Source organism: Carassius auratus, chromosome 8 (genome assembly GCF_003368295.1).
Source record: "Carassius auratus strain Wakin chromosome 8, ASM336829v1, whole genome shotgun sequence".
Classification (NCBI taxonomy): domain Eukaryota; kingdom Metazoa; phylum Chordata; class Actinopteri; order Cypriniformes; family Cyprinidae; genus Carassius; species Carassius auratus.
This window is the reverse complement of record NC_039250.1, coordinates 30,734,806-30,748,100: the sequence shown is the minus strand read 5'-3', so window position 1 is coordinate 30,748,100 and position 13,295 is coordinate 30,734,806. Positions and strand designations below refer to the sequence as shown.

General features: G+C 40.0%; 2 protein-coding genes across 5 annotated transcripts; both read left to right on the top strand.

Annotated features, from left to right (window-relative positions):
* Positions 1-796: 796 nt before the first annotated feature.
* trh (thyrotropin-releasing hormone) lies at positions 797-2,884 on the top strand. Of its 3 annotated transcripts, none has more exons than XM_026270743.1 (4): positions 797-931; positions 1,226-1,404; positions 1,825-2,135; positions 2,628-2,884. In XM_026270743.1, the coding sequence occupies exons 2-3, from the start codon at positions 1,242-1,244 to the stop codon at positions 2,088-2,090; spliced, it is 429 nt and encodes a 142-aa protein (XP_026126528.1). In that variant the 5' UTR covers positions 797-931; positions 1,226-1,241; the 3' UTR covers positions 2,091-2,135; positions 2,628-2,884. The 3 variants fall into 3 exon arrangements, with proteins under 3 accessions (XP_026126528.1, XP_026126527.1, XP_026126526.1); XM_026270742.1 differs by having other exon boundaries at positions 823-931; positions 1,229-1,404; XM_026270741.1 differs by having other exon boundaries at positions 848-931; positions 1,189-1,404.
* Positions 2,885-7,676: 4,792 nt separating this feature from the next.
* On the top strand, positions 7,677-13,117 carry mbd4 (methyl-CpG binding domain protein 4). Of its 2 annotated transcripts, none has more exons than XM_026270739.1 (7): positions 7,677-7,792; positions 8,597-8,732; positions 9,373-9,432; positions 9,619-9,753; positions 10,254-10,403; positions 12,665-12,768; positions 12,851-13,117. In XM_026270739.1, the coding sequence occupies exons 2-7, from the start codon at positions 8,645-8,647 to the stop codon at positions 12,923-12,925; spliced, it is 612 nt and encodes a 203-aa protein (XP_026126524.1). In that variant the 5' UTR covers positions 7,677-7,792; positions 8,597-8,644; the 3' UTR covers positions 12,926-13,117. The 2 variants fall into 2 exon arrangements, with proteins under 2 accessions (XP_026126524.1, XP_026126525.1); XM_026270740.1 differs by having other exon boundaries at positions 7,751-7,907.
* Positions 13,118-13,295: the final 178 nt, after the last annotated feature.

Sequence of the window (13,295 nt, the reverse complement as noted above, 5' to 3'; positions counted from 1 at the left end):
CTGAGAAAAACTGAAAACATATCAAACATGCTGCTAATATACCAACAATACATTTATGAAACAGTATGAAACCTTTAAGTATATGGCAATATTTGAATATGTCACTTGTTAGATCATGCTAAGATCCAGTCCGGGACGCTGGATCCTGTCAGAAATGAGCAGTTTTGTCTCAGCAGAGTACAGCGAGTCCTGTCTGATTCCCAAAACTGTATTAACAGTCCTCTATCAACCAGGAAGTGGACTGAAGAAAAGCCAGCGAAGAGCAGGAGCTGGAGATGAAGTGCTGATGATTAAAATAGAGCAGAGTTTATTAGAAATATAGTATAAAAGACATATAATATAACTCTCTAATCAATAAATGAATCCATGAAATGGCTATCACGATTATTATAAATGATTATTTGATGAAATTGATAAATAAAATGATGATAAACGATTATAAATGATTATAAGTCTCTGTTGAGACTATTTACATTTTTAAACGTTGTATTTTATGTATTATCAATCAATTTGTTGTGTTATTTATTTTATTACGAAAATGTGATAATGGTGACCGCGGAGGAAATAAAGTTGCGATGCACTAAAGGAAAACAATTATGTTAAACATTAGTTAAACATTAGTCCCTTTCCAAATAAATACAAGTGACAAAAAAAAGCTCTCATTGGTTTAAAGAAAGACATTTCTATGCCGTTGTGTGTTGGTGTGTGTCAGTTTTCTGAATGAACAGACCGTGTCTCTGCAGCACACTGCCCCCTACAGGACAAAACCTCACATCAAAGTCTTGAGTTCCGCCGCATGACGTCAGAGGGTCGCGCGGGGGGGCGAGGAGCGCCTATATAAAGTATCCGCGCGACTTCGACGCTTCAGTCCACTAACAGACGCGTCCACCGAGCATCATCAGACTCCAGGTGAAGCAGCTCCGCACCGCAGGTGAGAACACATCACAACACTTGTTACTCATGCTACAGGTACTTACTATTATAATAACTATAAATGATGCATACTTACATGCAAGTTATCCTGAATCCTAAACCTAACCATATAGTAAGTGCATGTAGTTCATTAATATTGCTCAGTATTTGAATGTATAATTAGAGTGTAAATGCAGTGTAAGCACCTTCTCTGACCCGAGTCCTGAGCAGACTGGTGTTGTGTGTGTGTGTGTGTGTGTGTGTGTGTGTGTACAGTCTCTTGTCACATGTGTCAGGTGCTGTGTGTCATCAGCAGGACAGAGCTTGTGATGAGGGCGGTGTGTGTGATCCTCTTGGCCTCTCTGACGGTGTGTGTGTCGCCCGGGGTCCAGACTCAGACCCTGCCGGGTGAGAGTGACCCGTCTCAGGATGAGCTGCTCCAGCTGCTCGGCTCCATGCTCTCACAGATGGAGGACCAGAACTACGCCAACGGTGTCTGCTCACAGCTGAACACATCTACAACAACTACTGACACACGAGACATCTTTTTACTGATTCATTGTTTATTCTCACAATATCACACATTCATTCAGTCACTATTCAAATTGTGTGTGTGTTTTGTGTACTATTATAATAACAATTAACTATGCATTATTACATGCAAATTATAATCCTAATCATACAGTAATTACATACAGTATAGTTAATTAATATTACTCAGCACTTGAGTGTATAATTACACTGTAACCTTCTCTGCATGTAACAAATGGACAATAAAATACAAACTGTGTAAGATTTACCATCAGAACAAGCACAAAGTTTCAAAAGAAACCAGTTATACTCTGTAGAAATGCTTGTGTTGACTTCTCCAGAGTTAATGTTCCCAGAGCTGACGTCCTGATGTTTCTCCAGGAGAGCAGACGGCGTGGCTGGAGAAGAGACAGCATCCCGGTAAACGAGAGGAGGACAGCGTCCGGCTGAGGAGGCAGCACCCCGGGAAGCGTCTGATGCTGGAGGAGCCCAGCGAGCAGAGCCAGCTCCACAAGCGCCAGCACCCCGGGAAGAGACTGTGTGAGGACTGTGATCCAGCCAGCGTCCTGCTGGAGCTCCTGGACAGAAGCAGCGGCCAGGAGAAGCGCCAGCACCCCGGCAAACGCCTCCAGCTGGAGGACGAGTGATGGCAGCAGAGCTCGCTGAACTGTCCGAGCTGTCAAAACGGACAAGTAAGTGTTCACCGTGACATCTGTCTCCATCAGTTCCTGTAACAGCATTTCAATCGACCAATCAGAAACGATGGACAACGTCTCTCAGTTTCAGCTTATGATCAGGGTCAGGCGCTTCTACACCCTTGTTAATCAGATACCATTTCCCACTGATTTTAGGTAAGAATAAATTATGGGTAGAGTTGCCCTTATGAAAATTAACCATGTTTTTACCACAAATAAAACCGAAAACCTATGTTTACTAAAATTCAGCCATGGTGGGCTAACTAGATGGTTTTGATTCATAACGTGGTATTTGTAGTAAAACTGTGGTTACACAAACGGTAATCACAATACTGGTTAAAAAAACATGGTTACTACATTTTTTTTACTACAATAAAACCATGGTTAATTTCCGTATGTGTAGGTTTAGGGGTAAGGATTGGGTTAACATGTCTTACTTGGCAACGTTTAGTTTTAGCGTTCTCTTTTACGTGTCTCGTTTCGTTCCAGCAAGAGGGTGTTTCTGGTTTTGGCGTCTCGCCCCTGCTCCACAGGTTTGGTCTGGCACACAGCTGTGCTGCTCCAGGTGCCAAACACTTCACTAATGCATGAGAGAAGAAACATCTCCTGCACCAAACAGAGCCGGGATATTTTTCTAATCCTTGCATGACTAGACCTGTACATGAGTTTATGGTTTATTTTTGTTCTGTTGATTAAGAGCATATAGATGATTATAATGTTGTACAATAAAATGCTTTGGATGCGAATGTCTGCTTTGAGTATCTAACATTCACAAGAAGGGAAAACTGTGATGAGTAGTGGGTCAGAATCACACACACCAGTGAAACAGAGATAGTTCACTCTATAGTTCACTCTCCTCTCAAACTGTGCCAGTGTGTTTATCGTGTTCAGTTTCTATCCAGCGCATGCTAAAGGAAGCTCAGTTAGGAGAACAGATTTCACAAGACATGTTCTGATTTCTGTCAGGTTTGATCTGGGTGTTTGAAACATCTGCTCCTTATTAAAACATTAGTCACAGTGTGCTGCAGGACTTCATAAGCTCATCATTCACAGCTCTGAGTTCTCAGGACACACATGAGGTGGATACACAGGTCAGGTATCACACAATCATCAGCAGCTAACAGATATAACCCAGCGCTCAGAGACTCCAGCTGATGTAAACAGACTAGCTCACAACTTTATGCAGGGTCAGAGTCCTCAGGACTTATGTACAGTTCTGAGTGAGGAAAGAGTGTGATGTTTCATACCAAAGATATACATTAGGACAACATGGAGCATGTGACATGAGAGATGAAGAAAATAAAGCCAATCAGTCAGTAAATCCAGTGTAAGGCCCCAGCACAGCTGAAGCTCATCATCACGCTGGAGCATCTCCCCTGATCTCTGACTGACTGCTGATGATCCTCAGACTCACACAGTGCAGGAGTAATATACAGTGCATATGTTTACAGCAGAGGCTATGAGAGATTATTATGAGACTTCAGGATAGTAAACGATGCCTGATTGCGCTCACTAACTGGGTGATTCTCACGAAATCGTAGTTTCAAAGATTTCATATATGTCATTTAAAAAAATGTTTGTATCAACAAATTTTCTTTTTAAGCATTAAGAGCCGGGTCTGAAGTGTCAGTGACCATAAATTTAAAAAAGTTTTACTGACAATATAACAACTTTTTGAACATATTTTCCAAAACGTCCTTAAAAATCTCATTACCGTAACACTCTGAAAAGTCCAGTGATGTAGGGAAAAATAATACATTTTCACATTTTTTAAAATGGTTTATTAACAGTCATGCACAGTTACTTGAAACTCTGGAATAAAATATATTTTTATAATAACATTTTTATGTGATTTTCAATTATTTATCTCATTACCGCAACACCTTCTGCATTTTGCAGCCAATTTTTTTTTTTTTTTTTTTCAGTAAAAACTGAAATATTTTCAAAATGATGTTGCAAACCTGAAAGAACATAATGTATAGATTCTGCAAATACATTTAAAAGCAGACTACTATTTTTCAACTCTTAAATAAATCTTAAAAGAACACATGTTGCGGTAATGATACATAGGTTACGAAAATGAGGTTCATGATTTCGGTAATGATAATAGGCATATTAAGTATGTGGTATAGTCAAACAAATAATATTTAATGTAGAAAATAAATTAGATAATATTGGCATAAATTATTCTGCAGTGCTTCATAACTAGATAACATAGGGTAAAAACACCAGGGGCCATTTTCACAAAATATTTTAAGTGAAACTAAATGTTGCTCCTAACTCCACATCTTTAGGACTCTTCGACTCTTCTTCGAGTACTTCATAAAGTGTTTTTATGTAAAAATCAGCTCTTAAATCTGTGAAAAGTTAGTGGTAGTCAAGAGGACACCTAAATCACAAAGACCAAATCCTAAACAATCATAAAATGCTGTTTCCACAGCAATCCAGTTTGGATTTCTCTTACCTTTGTACTAAATCTTACTGTCATATCAGCCATAATAATTCTAGTCTGTTAATTAAAAGGCTGCTTATACATATAACAATTATTTATAAGATGCAGACATGTAGAAGCTGACAATTAGCTGAACATATGCTTGTTTAATTAGTGACACTCTAGTTCAAACTTTATTTGAATATTGCAACATTTTTATTTTGTAATCTTTATTTGATTATGACAACATGATATCTCATTCTACAATATTTCTATTATAAAACAACTGACAGAGACCCATCCCTTATCAGCCAATCACTGTGGGTGTAGTTAGTAATCATGCTGACATCATCCATACCAAAAAGGTCGTCCTCACTCTTTTTCTTAGCTTAAGATTTCTCCCCATTCCTTAGTAAAATTCTGTCACAGCTGCTTTATGAATAGGTTTTATGAGAAGCAGTTTAAAGGGCACCCTGTGGTTTTCCACAAAAATAAATACTTAATAGTGTAATGTTAGAAAACAAAGAAGACTAATATTAGTTTTGTAATTTTAGTTTTATTATTAAAACAATATTCACAATACATTACAAAATAATGTTTCTTATTTTATTTTATATTTTATGTAATAATCATATAATTATGTAATAACTATTTATTAATAGTCATTGACAGTGGGAATGTAGTCTTTGATAACTCAAGTGGATTTTTTTCTTTCTACTGAAAGAGTTGGTTCTGGTAAAGAGTACACCCAAGTGTGAACCTAAAGTTTTTACAAAATCGCTCATTCCTAAAAAGATGATTCACAATATATTTTTCTTTTTTCCTTAAAGATGTTCTCCTTCAATTTAACCCAAACCATTCTATAATAATTGTTTTTGAATTAGAATTTAAAACTGCTGCATTCTTTCATATTTAAATACACTGCCATTCAAAAGTTTAGCATCAATAATAAAAAATAAAAAAAACATTTTTTGAAGCCTCTTCTGCTCATCAAGGCTGCATTTATTTGATCAGAACTACAGTAAAAACAGTAATATTATGATAAAGTGATTGCTATCTTTTTAATATACTTTAAACCAGAATTTTATTTCTGTGGTGACAAAGCTGAATTTTCAGCATCATTACTCCAGGTTTCGGTGTCAAATGATCCTTTAGAAATTATTCTAATATGACATTCAGCCAAGTATGGTGACCCATACTCAGAATTTGTGCTCTGCATTTAACCCATCCAAAGTGCACAGACACAGCAGTGAACACACACACACACACACACACAAAGTTCTGTTGCTCAGTATAAAAATCATTACACTTATAGAAAGTCTTCATAATGATAGATGCACCAACATTTGTGTAGGCTTCCCAACAATTTTTGATAACTACTCCTGCTGTAACCTCTAACCCATAATGTCTCTCTCCTTCCTGGGGTTTGGTGTGTTGGCATAAACGTTTTCTCTGAAATTGGTCACCCTAGCCTTTGCTTAAGCTTTTTTGTTTTGTTATTAAATAATATTTAATTTAATAACTCATTATATATATTTAACAATAGTCTGTATGATTAAATTCTCATTACTGAAAAAGAGGTTCTCTCTACCTCAACTGGCCTTAAATTGTTGCGGTGAGTGAAAATGGTGTTGCGGAGGATGAGGTGTCTTAGCATGTTTTGCTAACAACAGAGAAGCCATGATGATTTAGCAAATTTTTACTCTGTGTATATAATCAGTCATTAATGAAGTATATTTTCATAGAAAATTTGTAATCTAATATTTTTCTAAATGTGGAAAACTACCCGTTTCGGTGATGATAATCAATTTGTCGTGTACACGTTCTGACAAGAGAATTTTACACTTTTAACTGGAACAATATGAATATATCTGCCTACCTTGTTGGTATTTCGAAGGTTCTGCCTCATGTGTTGCTTAATTTAAAATCAAGATTTATATTTTAAAAAATTGTGTGTGTAAATGACCCTCAAAAAATATTGCGGAGGATGAGAACATTAGTCATGGACACTTTATATTTCCACTATTGTATCATTATTATTATACATCAATATTCAGTCTGTCATTTTTCTGTCATGTGAAAAATTATAGAAGAATATCCATTTACTTTTTTCAGAATATTTTAATTGTAATTTGTTTAAATTACAACATAACATAAGTTAAGATACAGCTGGACGCATTGCGGTAATGAGAATTTCAGCAGAAAATGCAATACAATTTAAAATAAGCCCTAAAAAGGGATATGCCTGGGGTCAAAGATCTTCACAGTGCTGAGTTCCTCACTTCTACATCATCTGAGGAAAGACTTTGGTGTACTTTACTCCACTATCATTAGGGGGCAGACTTATCATTATTAAAATGAGTGTACTCAACAGTACATTTCTTTTACTACTTCAGTGTGTGCTTTTAGAATAAAACAACTGGTTTAACAGAGGCTTTAACTGCATGTAGCTGTGATGTCCAGGTGCTTCTCTGATCTGTGTGATATTGGGCACTTAAAGGTCATCCGAAGGAGATCTTCAGTAAGGTGACCAGATGTCCATTTCCCAGGGACACGTTCTGCACAGGATTTCCAAAATGCCTAAAATAAACAGGTTTTGCTGTTTGAGCTGTGGACACCTCAGGCCCAGGACATCTCTAAAAAAGAAAAAAACAACAACAACAACATGTAGGTATTTTAATTATAGCCAATGTTTTACAAGAAGAGGCCCAATTTACTTGTATTCAGAATTGCTGACAATATTACCGGAGAAACAGGATTCAGTATTCCATAAATGGTTTATTACACATATATCTGACCTTTAAAAATACAGAAATGTCCCGTAAATCTACAAGGGTTTAATTCTGAAGTGCACCTCAGAGTCCTGTGAGTGTGAATTCATTTTAACACAGTTATATCCTAAAAGCAAAATGTTCTAAGAAAACATTGGTATTATATTCTTTATTTTCGTAACACAATGCATGAATTTTCGCATGTTTTATATTTTCATTATGAATTCGTTCTAAAAAAAGAAAAAAAAAAAAAAAAAGAACATAAGCAGCGGTATTATCCTCCGAGGCGCTAGGTGTCGATAGAGCAGAGCAGAAGTGTACAAACCCCCATGCGTCGCGCCTCTGAGCTTCCGCTTCCGGTGTGTACGGTCAGAGTCAGAGCAGAGCCCGTGAGGAGCGCAGGTCTGTGATCTGATCCCGGGGAGAATGAGGCACTCGGAGGACAGCAGCAGGTGCGTGGTTTATCTGTCAAGATGTGATCCAGTCCGATCGCATTAGGAGGAGACCGAGACAGCACTGACTAAAACACGAGCTTCATGTGATACAGAAACACAGAGACATCGAGAAGTATGTTGAGTCTAGGAAAACCACCAAATCAGTTGTGGATTTTCAGTATATCGAATTTCTTTTCAGAAAACAGGCAGCATTGTTTTAATCTCAGTAGAATTATCCGAGAAAATTTCTGCCAGTATAATGTTGTGAGAGACCTTTAAGTCACGAAGACTGGAAATCGCTGCCCTAGAAACGCCCCGACAACAGCCTAGTAACACCCTAACAACAGCCTAGTAACACCCTAACAACAGCCTAGTAACACCCAAACAACAACCTAGTAACACCCAAACAACAGCCTGTAGCAGCCCAGTGAGGAGTCAGAAGAGCTGTGGTGTGTTCAGTGTTTGAGCTGCTCTCTCTCTCTCTCTCTGTCCCTCTCTCTCTCTTTCTCAAATTCAAATTTTCAAATGAGCTTTATTGGCATGACTTGCACAGTATTGCCAAAGCATTGTACATTACATGAATAAGGAATAAACAATTATATAATACATAAAACAAAAACAGATTCGTAAAATAATTAAGTATATGTATACTTTCTCCTTTTTTTCTTCAAACGAGAAACAAGTAAAAGACAACAACAAATAACAAAAAAAAAATAAATAAATAAATAAATAAATACAGTACATGTAATATTAATACTGTAATATTTATTTATTCCAGTATATGTATTATTTATGTAAGTACTCTCTTTCTCTCTGTCTCAGTCCTCAGGGAGAGATCTTCCGGTGCAGGACAGGGCTCCTCAGACACTGATGGACACAGAGATGTCTCAGACTCCACGCAGGAGAAGAGCGCTGACCACAGAGCCTGCAGACAGAGAGACGTGGTCACGAGAGCACAGTGAGATCCCCCTCATCACAACAACACACTCACTGCTTGTTTTTGGCCTTTTTTTGCTCAGTTTGTCAGAAAACGACTTCACTCATGTTATTTTGCTTCTCAAGGAAATTAATCTTGATTTAGACATTTGCACTGTAGAAAAAGACCACGATGCACTTGTTTCTCAGCTTCAGTAATTACTCATTCAGATGCAGTGCAGGACTGTTGGAAAATTTATCTTCAGTCCTAAAAATGAAAATGAGTCCACGTTTTACTCACTCTTGAGCATCCTAAGTGAATATGAGTGTCTTCTTTCAGGCGAATCTGATTGAAGTTATATCATTAAACATCCTGGCTCTGTGTGAGGCACATTTTATTATGGATGGATGCACTTTATTGTGCTCCTTTTGTGAAAACACCCATCCACAGCCATTATAAAGCTTGGAAGAGCCAGGATCATTTTAATATAACTGACTGGATTCATCTGAAAGAAGAAAGTCCTATACACCTAGGATGCCTCGAGGGTCAGTAAAGCATGCACTGTCCCTTTAAATGTCCTCTAGCAAGGCATTGACAGGTGTTCAGTGAGGATTGTTTGTTTGGGATTCATGCAGGGATGAGCTATGATCTAGTGTCTAACTGGATGTGTTTCTGTTTTTAGGATTGAGGTCATTAGCAGAGAAACGGAAAACGAGTCCATACTTCAGTGGAAGGAGTGAGGGTAGGTGATTGAGTCTCTAACAGAGCTAAAGGAATGATGTGGCTGTAGCTGGGCTTGTTCAGATAGTATTTCTGCAGATAAACCCAGATATGATCTGTGGTCATAATGCATCGTGTCTGATTAGGAACGCACATTTACAGCTCAACTCAACTCAAAGGAGACAAGTTTAAAAGCTTTCTTCCTCAGCTCTCAGTGCCCCGAAGCGCAAGGCCTTCAGGAAGTGGACTCCACCGCGCTCGCCCTTCAACCTGGTGCAGGAGACGCTGTTTCACGACCCCTGGAAGCTGCTGGTGGCCACGGTCTTCCTCAACAGGACCAGCGGTACACAGCACATCCACAAACTCTGCTCGTAAACACTCTTGACTCCGTCTGATGTGAACATAAACAGACTGTGTCCCCGGTCTTAAAGGGACAGCAGCTGACAGAAGATCACTCACTGCTCTTGACTAAATCACTTTAGTAGCCGTAATAAAGAGTAATGTCAGTTTACTTTATATCCGCTTGAAAGAATGAAGAATAAGGTAAACAAGACCTTATCAAGAATGCCTAATTAGCCATTGGTATTTAATTGAAAATGATGAGTAGTGATTTTAAGTTTAATATAAAGGCGTGTTGTGTGCAGTTAAATCAGTGTCTGTCATGATAAACCCTTTATATCAAACCTATATAATGAGTTTTAGACAAATGCTTAAAGGCATTACACTAACTAAACCTCTTAGATTTTAGTTAACTAAATGTATTATAGAATTAGTCGATCAAAACTAAAACTATTCAGTGACTGAAATATGCCCAAACAGAGGTGTGTGTGTGTGTGTTTGCAGGTAAGATGGCGATCCCGGTGCTGTGGCAGTTCTTCGAGCTCTATCCGAGCGCAGAGGTGACGCGGGCGAGCGACTGGAGACCTCTTTCTGTCCTGCTGCAGCCGCTGGGTCTCAGCACGCTCCGCGCCAAAACACTCATCCGCTTCTCCGGTGCGTGCCTCCATCTAAGCTAACATGTGCTGTTTGTCTTCACTCTGAGCTAACGTGTGCTGTTCATCCTCACTCTGAGATAACGGGTGCTGTTCGTCCTCACTCTGAGCTAGCGTGTGCTGTTCATCCTCACTCTGAGCTAACGTGTGCTGTTCATCCTCACTCTGAGCTAACGTGTGCTGTTAGTCTTCACTCTGAGCTAGCGTTTGCTGTTCATCCTCACTCTGAGCTAGCGCGTGCTGTTCATCCTCACTCTGAGCTAACGTGTGCTGTTAGTCTTCACTCTGAGCTAGCGTTTGCTGTTCGTCCTCACTCTGAGCTAGCGTGTGCTGTTCATCCTCACTCTGAGCTAGCGTTTGCTGTTCGTCCTCACTCTGAGCTAGCGCGTGCTGTTCGTCCTCACTCTGAGCTAACGTGTGCTGTTCGTCCTCACTCTGAGCTAGCGCGTGCTGTTCGTCTTTACTCTGAGCTAGCGCTTGCTGTTCGTCCTCACTCTGAGCTAACGCGTGCTGTTCGTCCTCAGTCTGAGCTAACGCGTGCTGTTCATCCTCACTCTGAGCTAACGTGTGCTGTTCGTCCTCACTCTGAGCTAACGCGTGCTGTTCGTCCTCACTCTGAGCTAGCGCTTGCTGTTCGTCCTCACTCTGAGCTAGCGCTTGCTGTTCGTCCTCACTCTGAGCTAACGTGTGCTGTTCGTCCTCACTCTGAGCTAACGCGTGCTGTTCGTCCTCACTCTGAGCTAACGCGTGCTGTTCATCCTCACTCTGAGCTAACGCGTGCTGTTCATCCTCACTCTGAGCTAACGCGTGCTGTTCATCCTCACTCTGAGCTAGCGTTTGCTGTTCATCTTCAGTCTGAGCTAACGTGTGCTGTTCATCCTCACTCTGAGCTAGCGTGTGCTGTTCATCTCTCTGAGCTAGCGTGTGCTGTTCGTCTTCACTTTGAGCTAGCGCGTGCTGTTCGTCTTCACTCTGAGCTAGCGCGTGCTGTTCGTCTTCACTCTGAGCTAGCGTGTGCTGTTCATCTCTCTGAGCTAGTGTGTGCTGTTCGTCTTCACTTTGAGCTAGCGCGTGCTGTTCGTCTTCACTCTGAGCTAGCGCATGCTGTTCTTCTTCACTCTGAGCTAGCGTGTGCTGTTCATCTCTCTGAGCTAGCGCGTGCTGTTCGTCTTCACTCTGAGCTAGCGCGTGCTGTTCGTCTTCACTCTGAGCTAGCACGTGCTGTTCGTCTTCACTCTGAGCTAGCGCGTGCTGTTCGACTTCACTCTGAGCTAACGCGTGCTGTTCGTCCTCAGTCTGAGCTAACGCGTGCTGTTCGTCCTCACTCTGAGCTAGCGAGTGCTTTTCGTCTTCACTCTGAGCTAGCGCGTGCTGTTCGTCTTCACTCTGAGCTAGCACGTGCTGTTCGTCTTCACTCTGAGCTAGCGCGTGCTGTTCGACTTCACTCTGAGCTAGCATGTGCTGTTCATCTGCTCACGGGTGACTCCTGTCTTCAGTAGAGCAGTACAGAAGAGTGTCATCACACCGAGCAGAGACATGAAGCTCTGATGTCCTCATGCTGCACACAGTGGGACTCTGAAAAACCTGTTAAGAAGTCATATTGTTGCATTTTATTTAAATAATACATTCTTAATAATACTATTACATTTCAAAATAAAGTAGGAGTATTAAGTACAAATAATATTATTTTATAGTAAACTTTAAAATAATGCTAATATTTAGTTTTATATGAACTTGATCATTTTCAAACGTTAAATTGGCAAGCTTTTAGTCGGTACAGGCTGCTCAGCTGGGTCCAGCGCTGCTGTGTGAACAGCGTCTCAGTGGATAGCACTGATAGAATTGTATACAGTACCTTTTGTCAATCTAAAATGATAATTGTGCATCAACAGCTATAGATCATGTCGAATACAAATGAGCCGTCTGAACTAGTTTTGTTTTTGGTCATGCATGCGCACTTGTGTTTATGTCTGGGTCTTAAGAAGCAAATGAGTCCAGCTCAAGGATAAGAGTTAATAATGGTTCGTTTCTTGCACAGACCAGTCGTTTCACTTCATAAGACCTCAGTAGGTCGAGTATTACAGCTGTGTTATTCTTCTTATTTGACTCTCGAAGTTGAGTTGCATAAGTTCATTTAATGATTTGAATAAACACTTTCAGCCAGTGTAAAGACTGGTGCTTACATGTAGTGTACACACTATATATACAGTACATATCAGTGGACGTCTCATGATTGTGTGACATCGTCTTTTTCTTTTTCAGATGAGTATCTGAGTAAATCGTGGCGGTATCCCATCGAGCTCCATGGCATTGGCAAATACGGCAACGACTCGTACCGTATCTTCTGTGTGGAGGAGTGGAGAGAGGTACAAACATACACTACTTGAGTTATGCTCTCGTGCAGCGGCTCAGAGAGAGAGTGAGTGTGTGTGTGTGTGTGTCCTGCAGGTCACTCCAGACGACCACAAGCTCAACGACTATCACGCCTGGCTCTGGAAGAACCAGGAGCAGCTAGGAATCTGATTTTCTATACACTCCAGGATATCTGAATAAATCATAATGTGTGCAGCACACATGTGAATCAGTGTCAGTAACTCACCAGAGTCTGTCTCCTCAAAACATCTGATGTTCTTGTTCTGTCATCATGTTGGTTCATCAGTTCAAGAAAAATGCTTTCTGTCTGTGTAAAAAATAAATGGACTTTTACCTTTTGTACATGCTTTGGCTTAATGAAGTTTCATGAATTGATGGTTTTTAAAGTCAGTGTTTTCCTTTTGTGTAGTAGATTGTTATCGGAGTATTTGTTGAGGGCACTGATTGACTGAAAGAGTTTAAAACAAGGCTTTGGTGGCACCCATTGGTAAGCTTTCAGAGCAAGAAAAGCTTGTCACAT